This window comes from Carya illinoinensis, chromosome 3 (assembly GCF_018687715.1).
Source record: "Carya illinoinensis cultivar Pawnee chromosome 3, C.illinoinensisPawnee_v1, whole genome shotgun sequence".
Classification (NCBI taxonomy): domain Eukaryota; kingdom Viridiplantae; phylum Streptophyta; class Magnoliopsida; order Fagales; family Juglandaceae; genus Carya; species Carya illinoinensis.
This window is the reverse complement of record NC_056754.1, coordinates 28,145,392-28,162,891: the sequence shown is the minus strand read 5'-3', so window position 1 is coordinate 28,162,891 and position 17,500 is coordinate 28,145,392. Positions and strand designations below refer to the sequence as shown.

Sequence of the window (17,500 nt, the reverse complement as noted above, 5' to 3'; positions counted from 1 at the left end):
TATTTTGCATATATCTTTAACAGGTTTTTGTTATATGTGGCAGTACAGCAATAAGTGAGGACCTGGGACAAGTTGAGTACATATTAACTGATAAAACTGGTACTCTAACTGAAAACAAAATGATCTTTAGAAGGTGTTGTATCAATGGAGTTTTCTATGGGAGTGAGAGTGGGGATGCGTTGAAAGGTTTGGGTTCTAACTTTGCAGTAATGAGCTTTTCCTTGTTGTCTGTTACAATCTCCTTGCTGCATTTTAAACTTCTCAATATTACTCTTGGATACGCAACCTTTTAGGCAAACTATTTGGAGGTGTCTTATAATTGAATTACCTGTATGGAGTCATGTCTGAAAGAGTTGAATACTGTTTCAGAATATAACAAAACACAGTCTGTTTCTCTTCAAATTCCAAATTTTGTTTTTTCTTTTCTTTCATAATTAGAAAGTCCACGCACAAAGGTGATTTTTTTTTTTTTTTAAAATTTTCAACCATGAGCAGTGGTGCTAATTGAAGTTGAGCGTTTCTGTTCTAATCTAATGCTGCAGTCAGCTGTTATTCTTAAGCTTTCCACATTGCTCTTTAATCATTTGGTTGATCGATTTCCTTGCTTTGACCAAATTTCAGTCATTTGGCATGTTTAGTTAAGTTTGCTTTTTTTTTTTTTCAAAATTTTTCAAAAAAGTTTTCAACTTCAAACCAAACGTCTTTCAATCTCAAAAAAAATTTCTATTTCAACTTTTCATCCAATCATTTGTCTAGATTTTTGTGAAAGTCAAAAGCACAAATACCAAACCGAAAATACCCTTAAAATCAAACAACTTTTCATCTCTCCCCATCTACTTTCACAAACCCCAATATCAAAACATATTTAAAAAAAAATATTCAAATTTCCCTATGTACCTTCACAAGACCAATTAACAAACACAACTCAAAAAAAAAAAAAAAAAAAAAAAAAAATCTTAAAAATTCTTCAACCAAACATGCCTATTGTTTTCATAGGACTGAGTCACTTGGCTACCACTCACACAAACATGCTTACACCTTTGGAATACGAACCTAATTTGTCACTTTATAATTCCTTGATTTTCTGCCATCTAAGATGGTGAACCGAAACCAAGTATTTTTTTATTGAACATGCTAGATTTTTATGCTACTACATGAATTTATTCAAGCTAAAATGTCTATCTGCTGGTGTATTTCATGATACTCTTATGCCTGTATCGTTCTGTATGTTTTGGGGCTCTTTTAGGTTGCACCACTTTGTCTTCTGATCAGTTCTATACTTGACACCCAGATGTGGACCTGGTTGATGCTGTTTCAAGTGGCTCTGCTGACGTTGTGCTTTTTCTTACAGTTATGGCAATATGTAATACGGTTATACCAATGAAGAGGTGAGTGTAGGTTCCTTTTATGGGTTAATTTCTTGCTAGGACTTTGAAATATACCCTAGAATCAAAGCCTTTTTTTATAAGTGTCATCACTGAATTTTATTAAAAAAAGGTGGAAAGGGCACTGAAAGTATATTAGTGGTATGCATAGGAAAACCACCTGTAAGGATAGGACTGTGAAGAAGAATTCAGAAAATCTACGAAGGAAACAACAATCGATCGCCATACGGCACCACCTCTATAGATTTTCCTTAGAATCTTCCTTACAGCTGTGGAGCATGTTAATTACTGGATGCAATTTTGATCCTTGAGATCTCCCCTCGTAAAAAATACAAAAGGTTGAGGAGTGAACAGTCTTAACTCCACTTTTCAATTTTGCACTAGTATGCTAAAGAGACATTCTAATGTGATTCTATTACTAACCCAGTACCAGTACATTTCAGCCACTGATGCCTCCCTACTACAAGATATTCTGAACAGTTCTGGGTAGGCTTCATTCAGGGCTTGATTGATCTCCATTACATATATGGTCCGATAAACAATTCCAGATCCATTTTCCAACTCATATCTAATAAGCCTGAAAAGCTTTCACTATCCACAAAAATGATTTTTCACACACCCCATCTCCAAATGTCCCATAGCCCACATTAGAACACCATTCACCCCATATATTCCCATCATCTCAACCACTTATTGCCACATAGTCCTCTTTTACTGTAGATACATTGCAACCAACCCAATAATTCACGTTTAAACAAAATCGAATTTCTATCCCCATTCCTCCTAAAGGCACGGGAACACATGTTGTTTGGCCAATTAAATGCCTGGTGTTGGGTCTCACAATCTACTCCACCCTGCAAGTAAGTCCCTTTTTAGTGTCTCATAATCTCAACCACTAATGGCCACAAAGAGCCCCTTTACTTTAGATACATTGCAACCAAACCAATAATTCATTTTTAAATATAATTGAATTCTATCCCTATTCCCCCTAAAGGCACTGGAGCACATGTTGTTTGGCCAATTACCTGCGTGGTGTTAGGTTGCACAATCTACTCCATCCCACAAGTAAGTCCCTTTGTAGCTTCTCAATTCTCATTAGAGGGACTGCGGGTGTGATTTCAATCAACTCGCAATAATTCACCTCTTATAGAAACAAGTCTGAAGATGATGACGAGCTGAAATTACCACCTTGGTCTAACTGTCCTATTTCGCCACCTAGTATTGACTCATGAGCTTTGTTTGATTCTCCTTCCCCCAACTTCAAATCCCTGTGTAAAACCCTGTACTTCTCCCTAGCATCACCCTTGAAATTTAGATTCCCCTTTGATGGTACTTGGAGCTTCAAAAATACAAAAGTTCATCCTCAGCATAACCCTCGGAAATTCCATCTTCAGAGGTCTTATCGGCCTTCTCTTTGCACAACCCATAGCCTTCCTCCATCATTTTAGTGCTAGTCACTTGTTGCACAATTCCCATTTCCACCTGTACTTCACATCAGCTCGATGCACCCCCCAAAACCAACTCAAAAAATGATCATCCCTCTATTTCATGATCAATAAAAATTTTGTTCATCAATATAAAAAAAATGATTATCCTCCTCTACGTTATCCTGTTCGGCGACCTATGATCCTGAAAGAGAGACATCATCATCTTTGTCCAATACTCCCTCCACCAACCTTCTCTACATTGATGGTTCCTTGGATGAACTTGACACCCAACTTTAGTGGTCTCATCGGTTCTCTCTCGCACAATTCACTGGCTTCATCATTTCAGCACTGTTGCACAATTCCTCTCTAAATGCTCCTTAACAACGGCCTTTGATCTTGAAGGAGAGACACCATCATCTTTGCCCGATAGCACTTTCACCCATTTCGTTTCCTCGGATTAACTCAAGACATGGTCAAAACTGGCGAGGGGGTTCCTAGAGTCTTCTACCTCACTTCTTGTTCTCATTGGTGTCCAAAGCCAAAGAACCACATCTTTGCAATGCCATGAATCCGTTTAATAAATTTGGTAAAAGCATCTTGAATGAGAATGAGATGGCCCTGGGTCCATATTCTTAATGTCCCATGCCCAAATTATTACAAGCCTGGCCCTTAACTTAAGGGCATGTTTGGTAAGTGAAAAATTTTGTCATTTTTAGAATTATTGAAAAAGATTTTGAGATTTGTTTTGTATTGGGTTTCATGAAAGCGGGTAGGTAGAATTAAAAGTTGTTTGAATGAAAATTTTTGACATGGTTTTTTCTTATAATTTTTTTTACATGATTTAGATTTTGTGAAAGTTATGTGGGAAAAATGAATCGATTGTATTGATCTAATTGTAGCCTTTACACAAACTATATATACAATTACATGGCTGATTTACAGAGCTAATTACCAGGAAATAAAATAGGAAACTTTCCTTCCTAAAACAGGTTTCTACATCAACGGGATTCCTTAATGGTTATCTGCTAATCCTAGGGAAGTCAAAGATACAAATATATAGGTTTCCTAATATGCCAAAGATTGAGGGAATCATTTATCTATTTTCCAACACTCCCCCTCAAGCTGGTGAATATACATCCTTCATTCCTAGTTTGAAGATAAGTCCTTGGAATGCTGCACTACTAAGCCCTTTTGTGAGTACATCTGCGAGTTGGCCATTAGTTGACACATATGGGGTACAAATTAATCCACTATCCAACTTCTCTTTTATGAAGTGTCTATCCAATTCAATGTGCTTTGTTCTATCATGTTGAATAGGATTGTGAGCAATCCTGATGGCCAACTTCTTGTCACAAAATAATTTCATTGGTCCTTCCCATCCGATTCTAAGGTCTTTCAGAATTATCTTGAGCCATAGTAATTCACACACTCCTTGAGCCATCACCCTAAATTCTGCCTTTGCACTTGATCTAGCTACCACATTTTGCTTCTTACTCCTCCAGATCACAAGATTGCCTCCAAGGAAAGTGCAATAACCTGTAGTAGACCTCCTATCAATTGGTGAGCCTACATACTCAACATTGATGTATGCTTCAAGAATCAATGTGGCGTTTCTTCTAAATAGAATTCCCTTGCCAGGATTGGTCTTTAGGTAATGTAGTACATGGTCCATTGCCTGTAGGTGAACTTCTCTCTGGCTATGCATAAATTAGCTAACCAGACTCACGGCATATGCAATGTCTAGCCATGTGTGAGCAAGATATATAAGTTTTCCTACCAGTTTTTGTTATATTTCCTTGTCTACAATTGGGTCTTCATTTGCCTCTCCAAGTTTGTGGTTTGGCTTGATCGGTGTGGAGACGGGTCTACATGCCAACTTTCTTGTCTCCCTTAGAAGATCAGTTACATATTTCTGTTGTGAAATAAAGATGCCTTCTTTGGAATGAGCTACTCCAATTCCTAGAAAATACTTTAGTCTTCCAAGTTCTTTTATCTCAAATTCTTTGACAAGACACCTTCTCAAGGCTTCCTTCTCCTCATCATTTCCTGTCACAATTATGTCATCAACATATACCAAAAGAGCTGTTACTCCCCCTACATTTGAGTGCTTAACAAGGAGTGTATGATCTTCTTGACTCTGTCTGTATCCAGTGGCAAGCATTACTTTGGTAAACCTTCCAAACCAAGCCCTTGTTGATTGTTTAAGACCATAAAGTGCTTTCTTCAATCTGCAAACTTTATTACTCTTCAGATTTCCCTTGAAGCCCATAGGAACATACATGAATATTTGTTCCTCCAACTCACCATGAAGAAAGGCATTTTTTACATTGAATTGCTCCAAGTATCAGTCAAAGTTAGCAGCTAGTGATAGTAGCACTCTTACTGTACTCATCTTAGCCACTGGAGCAAATGTTTCCTGATAGTCAACACCATAGGTCTGCGTATCCTTTTGCCACTAGTCTGGCTTTGTATCTCTCCAAGGAACTATCTGACTTGTATTTCATTGTAAACACCCACTTGCATCCCACAACTTTCTTCCCGGGTGGTAAATCCACAATTTCCCATATCTGATTTTTTCTTAGTGCCTGCATCTCTTCATTCATAGTATTTCTCAAATTCTCATTAGATAATGCCTTAGATAAAGTATTAGGAATAGGAATGGTATTTATGCTGACTAGAAAACTCCTATGTGATTGTGAGAATTTTCTAAATGACACAAACTTTGTTAAAGGGTACAATGGATGTTTAGTGCATTTTCTTGTGCCTTTCCTAATAGCAATAGGAAGATCACGATCATCAGTTGATGGAGCAAAAATATTAGGATTTGGAGTTGAAGCTTGAATTTGCTCAGGATTAGGGTCTGGATCTCTTCGTCTTGAATAAACCTACACAAATCTTCTAGAGTCACGAAATGCATCATTTTCTGTCACAGTTTGAGATGGTTCAATAGGTATGGAAGTGGATAGGACAGGTTCATGCACTGTGGAAGTGGATTGGACAGATTCAGGGGCTGAGTTTGAGGTTTGAGGATTTGAAGGATTCGATGATAACTCAAGTAAAAACAAATCTCTGTCCTTATCTTCAATTAATGACAAGGGTCCCCCTGAAGATAAGGCTGAGTAAAGTATGATTGTTGCTCCTCAAAGGTGACATCAATAGAAACAAAGAACTTCTTGTTAGGTGGATGACAACACTTGTACCCCTTTTGGGTTGATGAATACCCCACAAAAATACACTTAATTGCTCCTGGATCCAGTTTTCCCCTTTGATGGATATGAATATGTACAAAGGCCGTGCAACCAAAAATTTGTGGAATGAGATGACTTGTTATTCTTAGATCGGGATAAACTAAGAGTGTGTCTCCATTGGTGTTTTAAACCCGAGCACCCTTGATGGTAGTCGGTTGATGATATATGTAGTTGTGAGTACAGTCTCCCCCCAATAAATTTTTGGAACATTTTGATGGAAAAGGAAGGCTCGGGTTATGGCTAGCAAATAACCATTCTTCCTCTCAGCAATGCCATTTTGCTGTGGGGTATTAATGCAGGAGCATTCATGGATAATACCTTCTTTTGGAAGTAAGGAGATAAGATATGATTGAAATAATCCCGTGCATTATCCGATCTAAATTTATTGATTTTAACACCAAATTGGTTTTGAACCATGTTATGAAAATTTGGGACTACACTGCTTACATCAGATTTGGTTTTGAGGAGAAAGATCCAAGAGACTCTAGTGCAATCATATCGATAAAAGAGACAAATCATTGTGAACCTGAAACATTTGGAACTGTGGAGGGTCCCCATATATCACTATGAATCAAAGCAAATGGGACTGAACTTCTGTCATTACTTATTAGAAAGGGTACACATTTATGCTTTGCAAACTCACATACATCACAGAAAAAAGGTTCAGAATTCAGCCCTTTAAACAATGAAAGAAACATGGTTTTTAAAACTCCAATGATGGTGCCCTAGTCTAAAATGATGAAGCGAAATGGTGTCTCTATTGGATGATGATAACAGTAATAGAGATAATTTATTCCTGACAATATTTGATATGCCTAATTCCTCAAGATAGTAGAGCCTGTCCTTCTCCCTAGCAAGTCCAATCCTCTTCTCCGAATCCTAGTCCTGAAATACATAGTAAGAGGGATAGAAAACCACATTGCAGTTAATATCGTGAGTTAGTTTTTGGATGGATACTAGGTTGGTGGATAATTTGGGGTCATGAAGAACATTTTTTAGGATAAGAGATGGATTGACATGGATTACCCCTAGACCAGCTACTGTAGTGAGAGAACCATCGGCAACAACTATTTTTCGATTGCTTGGGCATGGGGTATTAGTGTTAAAATGTAATGAAGAGTGAGTCATATGATCCGTGGCTCCTGAGTCAATAACCCATAGATTCCTAATAGGTTCATCTGAGACATTTAATCCTTGAGAAATAGAGAACTCACCTAAGAGTGCAAGAGAACATGCACCAGTGGGCTTCTCCAATGATCCCAAAAGTCCCCTGAATTTCTTGATCTCTTCCTTATTGAGCTCAACCAGATTTTGGGAATTTTCTTGATGTTGCTGATTTGTGGGTTGAGTTGTGGTGAAGTAGGCTTGGTTTGGATTCCTCTTCAGTCCGCCTTGGTAACCCATTCTTTGTTCGGTGGTTTGCCATTCAGCTTCCAACAATTTGTTTAGTATGCCGTGGTTTCTTGCAATAAGCGCACCAGAGGGCATCTTTGTTATCTTGTCCCGAGTTTCTCAAGGGATCTCTCTTCACGTTCTCTTGTATTGGTTGCTACTCCATTTTAGTCACCATGGCTGAACCTTCCAGAACTTGGGGTTCCAGCATAACTCCCTTGTGACTTTCCTCAGCACGAATCAGAGTGAGAGTCTCATTAAGAGATGGTACCTCTTCTTTGCCGAGAATTTGAACCCTGACCTGAACGAGTTCTACGTTGGGTCCTGTGAGGAAGTTGTAGACTCGATCCTTTTCAATAAAACTTTTTAAGATGGCAGCATCTGGTGCACATTTAGTCTCTATGCACTGGTAATGATCAAGTTCCTGCCACAAAGTTTTCAGCAAGTTGGCATATTCAGTTACAGTTTTACTGCCTTGTCTAGTTGCACTGGTCTTGACCTTGATCTCATATACTTGAACTGCATCACGGGCCTTTGAGTACGTTTGTTGAACTGCATACCAGATTTCTTTAGCTGTGGATAAAAACATACAAGTGTCGTTAATCTCCGGGTTCATCGAATTCCATAACCATGACATAATCATGGAATCTGCTTCATCCCACGCATCATACCATGGAAGTCCTTCCTTTGGTCCAGTCCCTAGGAGATGGCCAAGCTTTCCCTTTCCCTTCAAATAGGTTTGAATAAATTGGGACCACTTCAAGTAGTTCTTTCCGTTCAGCCTATATGCTGCCTGAATGTTTTGCAGGTCACCGGATGACTAATGTGAAAGGATGTCCTCAGATTGTGCCCTGGTATTGGATACTTTGATTTCAGTCATTGATTCATGGCAATGAAGGCCAAGAATCCCAGAAAAGAGCCTAATGCTCTAATACCATGTGAGAAAAATGAATCAATTGTATTGATCTAATCTTAGCCTTTACACAGACTATATACGATTACATGGCTGATTTACAGAGCTAATTACAAGGAAATAAAATAGGAAACTTTCCTTCCTAAAACAGGTTTCTATATCAGTGGGATTCCTTAATGGTTACCGGTAATCCTAGGGAAGTCAAAGATACAAATATATAGGTTTCCTAATAGATCAAAGATTGAGGGAATCAATTATCTATTTTCCAACAATTTCATATAATGAAATATGGATAAAAAGTTTTTGAAATGTATTAGTATTTATGAAATTGTTTTGGTTTGTGTCACAAAAGTTGAGGCAAATGATTAGATGAAAAGAATACTTTGGAGTTCAAAAGATGTTTAGACTGAAAGACAACTGTTTCTGAAAATTTGTGAAATTTTTCTTAAACCAAGCCACTGGAAGTGGGGTGGGGCCATTTCAGAAAGCCATGGCAAGCTTCTTTCCTGTTTGGCTTATGAGAGTCCACCCTGGATTTAAATCGCCTGCATGTATCTCATAATTTGAAATCTGTCATACCTGTTTTCTGTTGCCTATAGCAAAACTGGAGATATCTTGTACAAGGCTCAGTCTCAGGATGAGGATGCTCTTGTTCGTGCTGCTGCTCAGTTGCATCTGGTTTTTTTCAATAAGAATGCAAATATTCTCGGTAAACGCCATTCACTTTTGGCTGTGATAGAAAGCACAGTTCTGATGGTGGTACTGATGATGTAGTCAAAATTAATGTATTGCAGAGATCAAATTTAATGCTTCAACAATTCAATATGAAGTCTTGGAGACTCTTGAGTTCACTTCTGATAGGAAAAAAATGTCAGTCGTCGTGAAAGATTGCCGGAATGGAAGGATCCACCTTTTCTCAAAAGGAGCAGATGAAGCTATTCTGCCTAATGCATGTTCTGGTAACCCCTGTCTATTGGCGCTTTTTATTTGTCTTTGAGAAGGAATTTAGAAAAACATTGTAAGATGTGTAGTTAGAAAGTTCCTTCCAAAATCATGTTCAATACAGGAAACAGAATTTACTTAATTTAATGGATCACCACATTTGGTTGGCAAAGGTTGGATTCTAATGTGGGATTAAAACCATCAAACCTGTCATGCTCTCTCTCTGCTCTTGAATTTGACACTCTTTTACATCTGATGCTAATTTTATCCAAGTAAATCACCTATGTTTTTGAGTTCCAAAATTTTTGGTGAGCAGCAATTTTGCTGGTGTTTATTCTTCCCAGGAAGGGGAATGTACAACTCATTATAACTCAAAAGTATGGTGCAGTCTCTATTTGTGTGTCCCAGGTTTTCTACATGTTTGGAACTTTAATGCTGTTGTTTGGGCATTGCAATTGCAAGCCCCTACACGTGCTGCTTTGGACAGTATTGTAGTTTGCTACCATAATCTGATTGCATGTATGTTTCATTTCTTGCTGGAGGTGGACCATTGTGGTTGTTCTCTGAAATCTCAGGCCCAGGTGGTGGAAGGAAGGAGGCTGTGAAGGAGATGAGGAAGGAGTTTTAATTCGAAGCTTCTGTTATTCCAATTTTTTTCTTCCTTTTATTTTTATTTTTATTTTTAATTTTTATCCAGATAAGAAACTTTGTACATAAGAAAGCATAAGTGTGCAAGCATAGTATGCTGGAGGTATACCTGAATAAAGAGGCCATCCCACAAAGCCCTTGCCAGCCCCACAATGCAAAAGTGACTTTTATTGATGTGACTTTTATTGCCCTTATTCCTAAGAGAGTGGGGGCAGTGGAGGTGAAGGATTTTCGACCCAATAGTCTTGTTAATAGGGTGTACAAGATACTCAAAGTTCATGCTAACCGAATGAGTGCCGTTATGAGCAGCACTATATCAAAACCTTAGAATGCTTTTGTGAAGGTAAGACAAATCTTAGATTCGGTTCTAATTGCCAATGAATGTTTGGATGGTAGAATCAAGGCAGGAAAACTTGGGATTCTTTGCTAATTAGACATAGAGAAGGCATATGATCATGTTACCTGGGAATTTTTGTGTTACTTACTTGAGGGGTGTGGTTTTTGGGAAAGATGGATTTCATGGATTAGGCATTGTATTTCTATGGCTCGTTTTTTCGGTTTTGGTGAATGGTGCACTGGAGGGATTTTTTAATAGCTATCGGGGATTAAAACAAGGGGGATCCTCTTTCCCCTTCTTGTTTGTCATTGTGATGTATGCACTCAGTCGCATGTTGAGTGCTGCTGTTGATGGAGGTCTTCTTTCTGGTTTTTCTGTGGGAGGTGTTAATATTTCTCATCTTCTCTTTGCTGATGATACTTTACTTTTTTGTGAGCGGGACCGTGGTCATATTCAATATTTGAGGGCTCTTTTGCTTTGTTTTGATGTTGTTGTGGACCTGAAGGTGAATCTTTCGAAGTCTGAAATGGTTCCTGTGGGTAAAGTGTTTAATGTTCAATGCTTGGCAAAGATCCTGGGCTGTAAGGTATTATTGCTGCCCATGAAATATCTTGGTCTTCCATTGGGGGTTGCTTTCAATAAGAATTCTATTTGGGAAGGTGTGTTTGAAAAGGTTGATAGAAGGTTGGCAGGATGGAAAATAATTTATTTGTTAAAGGGTGGTAGATCAACTCTTGTCAAAAGCACTTTATCTAACCTCCCTACATACTTTTTGTCTTTATTTCCGCCTACCTATAGGTGTGGCATCTCGTATTGAGAAAGTTTTTCGTTGTTTCCTTTGGGGAGGTATTTGGGAGGAAGCCAAGTTTCATCTTGTCGGTTGGGATTATGTTCGTTCCCCGGTAACTTGTGATGGTTTGCGGGTGCGCAACTTGAGGACCTTTAATAAAGAACTTTTGGGGGAATGGTTGTGGAGATATGATCAGGAAGGGGAAGTTTTGTGGAGAGTTGTTATATATTCAAAACACTTGAGGGGGTTGGTGTTCTAATGAAGTTAGGGGGGCATGGTGTGGGATTGTGGAAATATATTCGTTCTGGATGGGAGAAATTCTCTAACTTTTTCAGCTTTGTGGTTGGAATGCTCATGGTGTTTACTTTTGGCATGATATTTGGTGTGGTGCAAGGGCTCTTAAGCATGTTTTTCCTTCTCTTTACCAGATTTCTAGTGATAAAGAGGCTGTAGTGGCTGACTTCTTGGTGTGTTCTAATGGTTCTTTCCATTGGAATGTTAGTGTTTTTAGAGTGGTTCTTGATTGGGAACTGGGAACGTTTGCCAACTTTTTCGATGTATGTTGTGTCGATTGGTAATGTGATGGAGGATAGGATGATTGGATTCCTGTTGGGAGTAATAGGCTCTTGGTGCGCATCTATTACAAGGCTCCCTTGGGATTCTCTAATGATCATTGTTTTCCTTGGAAGGCTATTTGCATGTGCAAGGTCCCTCCTAAGTTTGATTACTTTGTATGGACTGCATCTCTTGGGAGATTGTTCCCCCTTGATAATTTGAGGAAATGTGGTCTCATCATTATGGATTGGTGTTTCTTGTGTAAGAAAAAGGGGGAATCTGTGGATCATCTTTTGTTACATTGTGAGGTGGCTTGGTTCTTGTGGAATGAGATCTTTAACTGGACTGGTGTGGCATGGGTGTTGGGTGATTCTTGGAAGAGTTACGGATATTCTTAAGTGCTGGAAAGGTATTAGGGGAAATGCTCACATGGCCGCTGTGTGGAAAATGATTTCCCTTTGTATTATGTGGTATTTGTGGATAGAGAGAAATAAGAGGTGTTTTGAAGACCGGAATGTTCCTTGGATGAGCTGAAGAAATCTTTTATGATACTTTATTTTCTTGGGCTTCGGTCATTAGTTGTAATGATTACAGTTTTCATGATTTGCTTGTATCCCTCACTAGTGCTTAGTGGTACTTAGGCATTTTTTGTGTATATCCATGTGTACTTGGACTGTGCCTCTTCTTATTAACAAGTTTTGCTTCTTAAAAAAAAATAAAATTCCATGCCATAGATTTTAACCCCAAGTTTATTTCAGGGCAGAAAACTAGGGTGTTCATCGAAGCTGTGGAACAGTATACTCAATTGGGGCTGCGCACTCTGTGTTTGGCTTGCCGTGAGTTAAACGAAGATGAATATCAAGAATGGTCTTTTTTGTTTAAAGAAGCTAGTAGCACCTTAGTTGATAGGGAGGTAAATTTTCCATCTCAATACGGTAGTTTATGTGTGTGCAGATTAATATATGTGTATGTATATAAGTGGTTGTGTATATATTGAAAGATTCTGATTGTATCAACACGTGGTTCCTTCAATGTGAAAATTTTGCAGTGGAGAATTGCAGAGGTCTGCCAAAGGTTAGAACACGATTTGGAAATTCTTGGGGTTACTGCAATAGAAGACCATCTACAGGTGAATCTTTTCTACTCATTGTACACTGCAACCATAAAGGAAAGGAAAAAGAGGCAAAATCCACTTCTTTGCAAAATGTTAACTTTATCGTTTTTTAAACACTGACGATTCTTATTTATTGATTTTTCAGGATGGTGTACCAGAAACAATAGAAACATTAAGAAAAGCAGGAATAAACTTTTGGATGCTAACTGGTGACAAGCAGAATACTGCCACACAGATTGCTCTCTCGTGCAATTTTATTTCCCCAGGTAGTTTCTGTTATGTTTGTTTGTTTAATATGTCTTTGGCATTATCTCTTTCTTCTAACTACGTTGGAGTTGTTTCCTTGTTTGTTTTCTTGATAAATCAAAACTGTATTGATAATCAATATCAATATGGTGGTCTTCATGCCCTACTAATCCTGTCTTTGTTTTTTTTTTTTGGCCTGAAAGAGCCAAAAGGTCAGCTTCTGTCAATTGATGGGAAAACTGAAGATGAAGTTAGTAGAAGTTTAGAGAGAGTTTTGCTTACGATGAGGATAACAACGTCAGAACCTAAGGTATAGGTTATATGCTCCATCAATCACAAATTCAATTTTATGTCACAAGTTTTTTCCTTCCACATTCTGGGAGCTAATTTATTAAAAACTGAAGTAATTCGAAATGATTAATGTATGTTTCTGTATTCTTCTAATTGATTGCTGTATGATCTTTATCTGGATCTAATAAACATGTGAATCCTAAAATAATGAATGAAATTGAGTCCATGGTATTTTTGTGTAAAGCTCTGATGTCTTATTTACAGTGTTGTACTTCATTCTTTTCTCATCTATGAGAAGTTTTTATTTTTACATTTTATTTTTGGGTGATGAAATTGTTTTGGCCAACATCAGCATATTGAATATAAATAAAGCTGTTGGATGGAAGCAATCTAAATATCGTCTGAGTTGTGATAAGTGTCATTAATTCATGTGGAAATCTCAGTGGTTCACTTTTGGTTAGCCTTTTGATTAAGGTTTCACTTTATTGTTATTTTCAATCTACATCCTTAACAAAGGGAGTCGAGAGTATTTGGAATCTTATGCATCTAAGCTGGTGTTTCATTTTCCTTTTTCCAAAGAAAGATGCGAGTGTTGGAAAAGTACATACAAAAGTACCTTTGCGATGCACTCTTGAAATCTTCTATTCCATGAACAACATGGAATATCAAAATGTAAGAGTTCCAAGGTGAAGGCATTCTATACTGTTTCGGTACTTGTGGTTTTTCCATTCTTTGTGTGCTTCCATCAAACTCTGCTCCCCCTAATCATACCATTCCTTGATGCAACTATATTGGGTGGGTTATTGTTTTTAGTCATCTTCCTGAGTCAATCTGTTTTTTCATGCAATAGTGAAGTCTAGGTATTCTTGAGGAATACTCTCTTTTTGTGTCCTGGAGTGTTTGATTTTGTTCTTTTCCTTTTAGTGGAGGCGTTTTAGTGTACTTTTCCTATAAATCCCTTGCTCCAGCTTCAGAGGAGCATCTTTGCACGAGTTCTTATATTATCTACATGGAGGAGGGCAGATGATAGTCTCTATGTTATAGAAATCTAATTTAGCATGTTGGTGATGAATTTTGTCTGCTACATTTCTATGGGTAATTCTAGAGGAAAAGTTATTCTTGGTATTGACTTTCAGCAAGCATTGCCTTGTTGACATAATTCTTTTCTCATAATTTTATCTCTTTGCTAGTCACTCCATTAAAATTTCTTTGAATCCGTTGTTTCATCTTTGCCTATATTATTTTTAACAGGATGTGGCATTTGTTGTTGACGGCTGGGCTCTTGAAATTGCGCTGAAATATTATCGGAATGCTTTTACAGAGTTGGCCATATTGACAAGGACAGCTATTTGTTGTCGTGTGACACCATCACAAAAAGCACAGGTTGGCTTGTCACCTTGCTGTTTGTTATATTTGTACTCATTTTCCTTCTATCTACTTTGGCTTGCTAGGTTCGGTTTGTCTCTTTGGGCACTCTTTTATTTGACGATTATCTTTATTTGATTTTGTTCTTTCTTCTTGCTTGGATAATTCTTTTTTTCTTCTCTCTACTATTGAGGCTTGCCGTTGAATGGACAATGAATTATGAACTAAGGCGGTTGAAGGGCTTATATTCATTTTAAAATCCAAGGACTGGAATCCTCAGTTCTAATTCTTGACCTAGAAGAACAAACCCCTACAGATACAAATTCTACATGTGCCGCAAAATATTCCAATCTAATACAGTGTTCAACAGCTAGAATTGATGGTAGACCATGTCTAGTAACAATGAGCATAACCTAAAGCATAGATGAAGAATGAAGTTAATTGTAGACCACTTGATTGTGGTCGAAATCCCTTTTCTGCTGTTTAAGCACTAGAGTTGCCTTTTGGTCATCACTAGTGTTATGAATTTTGAAGTGAAGAAAAAGTAGGGAAGGTTTTTTATATTATTTTTGTTTTAAATTGTGGATGTGCACCTTTGAGGATGGTGGAACTTTACATTGTCAATTTTCTAGCATCTGACGGAACATGATCTTTTGGCCTCTTTTGGGGTATTTTGGGTGATGCCTTCTTGGGTGGTGTAATTCCTAACATGTTGAAAAGGGCTGTTTGGGAACTGTTAAGAGGACATGGTTGTAATTAGTGTAATTTGTGATATAATTGTCAATTGTATGTAGTGTATATATATTATGGTGCATCAATGAATAAAGTAAGTGATTCTCTCCATGCATTTCTACATGGTATCAGAGCGGTTGAGTACACGTTGGTGTTGCCGTTGCTTGTTAGTTACTAAGTTGTATTTTCGAAATACCAGATTTGAGTTGGTATTTTCGAATCTAAGTTGGTATTTGTCATTGGATCAAAGCTCACTAGTGTCTTCACTAGTGTTGATGTTGTTCTCGTTCTTTGTGCATCCCGGTGGCTCCTCCCTTCGTCATCGTCGTAGGCTTGGAGTGTTTGGTTGCAGGTGTAAGCTATTCAACCTCGAGTGCGGTTGCTAGGCCTGAAAACCAATGTCTTCGGTGCAGTTTCGGTCCAAAACCGAAACCACACCAACACCTAAAATCTTTATCTTTCTCGACCGAAACCGATTGACAGGGGGAAGGGAACCGGCTGTAGTTCAATCGGTTGGCATCGATTGGTTCTGCGGTTTGAAAATCGGTTTCCCATCACCATTCACAATCCATAAACCAGAAGGCTTTCCAAACACAATCCATAAAAATAAAAATAAAAAAAAAATAAAAAGAAGAAGAAGAAGAAGAAGAAGAAGAAGAAGAAGTTGGAAGTAAAATTTGATTTAACAAATCACATTAGACAAATCACATCGTTGCCAACCGATCGGTTTTGCGGTTTGAAAATCGGTTTCCCATCACCATTCACAATCCATAAAAAAAAAGAAGAAGTTGGAAGTAAAATTTGATGTAACAAATCACATTAGACAAATCACATCGTTGGAGAGGTTGGCCATGGCTATGCTGCTTGAGAGAGAGAGAGAGAGAGAGAGAGAGAGAGAGAGATCTAAACTCGAAAGCGAGGGATGAGGCTGAGGCTGAGTGATATAACCCTTAGAACGTAGTGGCTGGGGAACGACAGAGACTCGGAGAGGGAGAGGCTAGGGTGACCACCACTTGGGAGGGTAGAATTTGCGGGGAACACCAAATGCACATTGAAGACGATGAAGAGGGATATATTTACCCTAATTCAAAACGGCGCCGTTACATATATATTTTTGACACACTGTGTCCTAAAAACGACGCCGTTTCACTCAAATGAGTGAAACAACGTCGTTCTATATACGTACATTTGAAAAAAATATATAAGCTGAAAAAAATATATAAGCTGACGTCGGCCGGTTTAGCGGTTTTTCCCTGAGTCGAACCGCGAACCGAACTGGCCAATGTTGGTTTGGCTTACATCCTACCTCCAACCGACAGGTTCTCTGCTAGTTTCGGCCGGTTCCCTACTCTGACGGCTTGTCTGATTGGTTCCGGCCGATTTTCTCAGTTTTCTATACAACCCTAGCGGTTGCCCCCAACCTAGAGTAAGATCGTGCTCCTATCTGGAATAAAGTCTATTAGGTAACGAGGATAAACTAATAGCTATATCCCTTATTCTTGTTTAGGATAAGATAATCCTGGTTTGAGAATAGTTTGAAGCCGGTACCATATAAATTTGAGTCACAATCTCTTGCAACAAACTTTAATATGCCTCTGACTTCGGTGAGATTGGATGGAAAGAATTATATGTTGTGGTCAAAGTCTGTGGCAATATTTTTGAAAGGCAAGGGACTTTCTAGTCACCTGGTTGATCCAAGACTTGACTCAAGTTGTTCTACATTTACTCAATGGGAACAAGAGGATGTTCAAATCTTGTTCTTGATGTTGACTAGTATTGAGCCTAATATTTACTCCAAGATGATACATTGTGACATTGCTCAAGAGGTGTGGGGGCATCTCAAGCAGATGTATATGGGTGCTGGGAACATAACCTGTATTTATGAGTTATGTAAGCAGTTCTTCAGGTATTTTTCTTGAGTGATGAGCATATGTATAGAACTCAAGATGTATCAACCTATCACTTCTGATGTTTCATATATGCAACAATAACATGAAGAGTTTAATGTTATTCGGTTTCTTGTTGGTTTAAAACCTGAATATGAGGTTGTGCGTTCTCAAATTTTGGTGTGTTCATAGCTTCTCTCATTTCTTAAAGTGTTCTCTCGACTTCAAC

At 38.2% G+C, this 17,500-nt stretch overlaps 1 protein-coding gene across 1 annotated transcript in view; it reads left to right on the top strand.

The window, feature by feature from the left end:
- LOC122304025 (phospholipid-transporting ATPase 2-like) overlaps positions 1-17,500 on the top strand; it is an 85,701-nt gene that overhangs the window by 46,786 nt on the left and 21,415 nt on the right. The window contains 9 exon segments of the mRNA XM_043116047.1: positions 44-186; positions 1,292-1,388; positions 8,965-9,074; positions 9,160-9,324; positions 12,396-12,550; positions 12,686-12,766; positions 12,897-13,017; positions 13,201-13,307; positions 14,540-14,671. Of these exon segments, the coding sequence (XP_042971981.1) occupies positions 44-186; positions 1,292-1,388; positions 8,965-9,074; positions 9,160-9,324; positions 12,396-12,550; positions 12,686-12,766; positions 12,897-13,017; positions 13,201-13,307; positions 14,540-14,671 (1,111 nt within the window).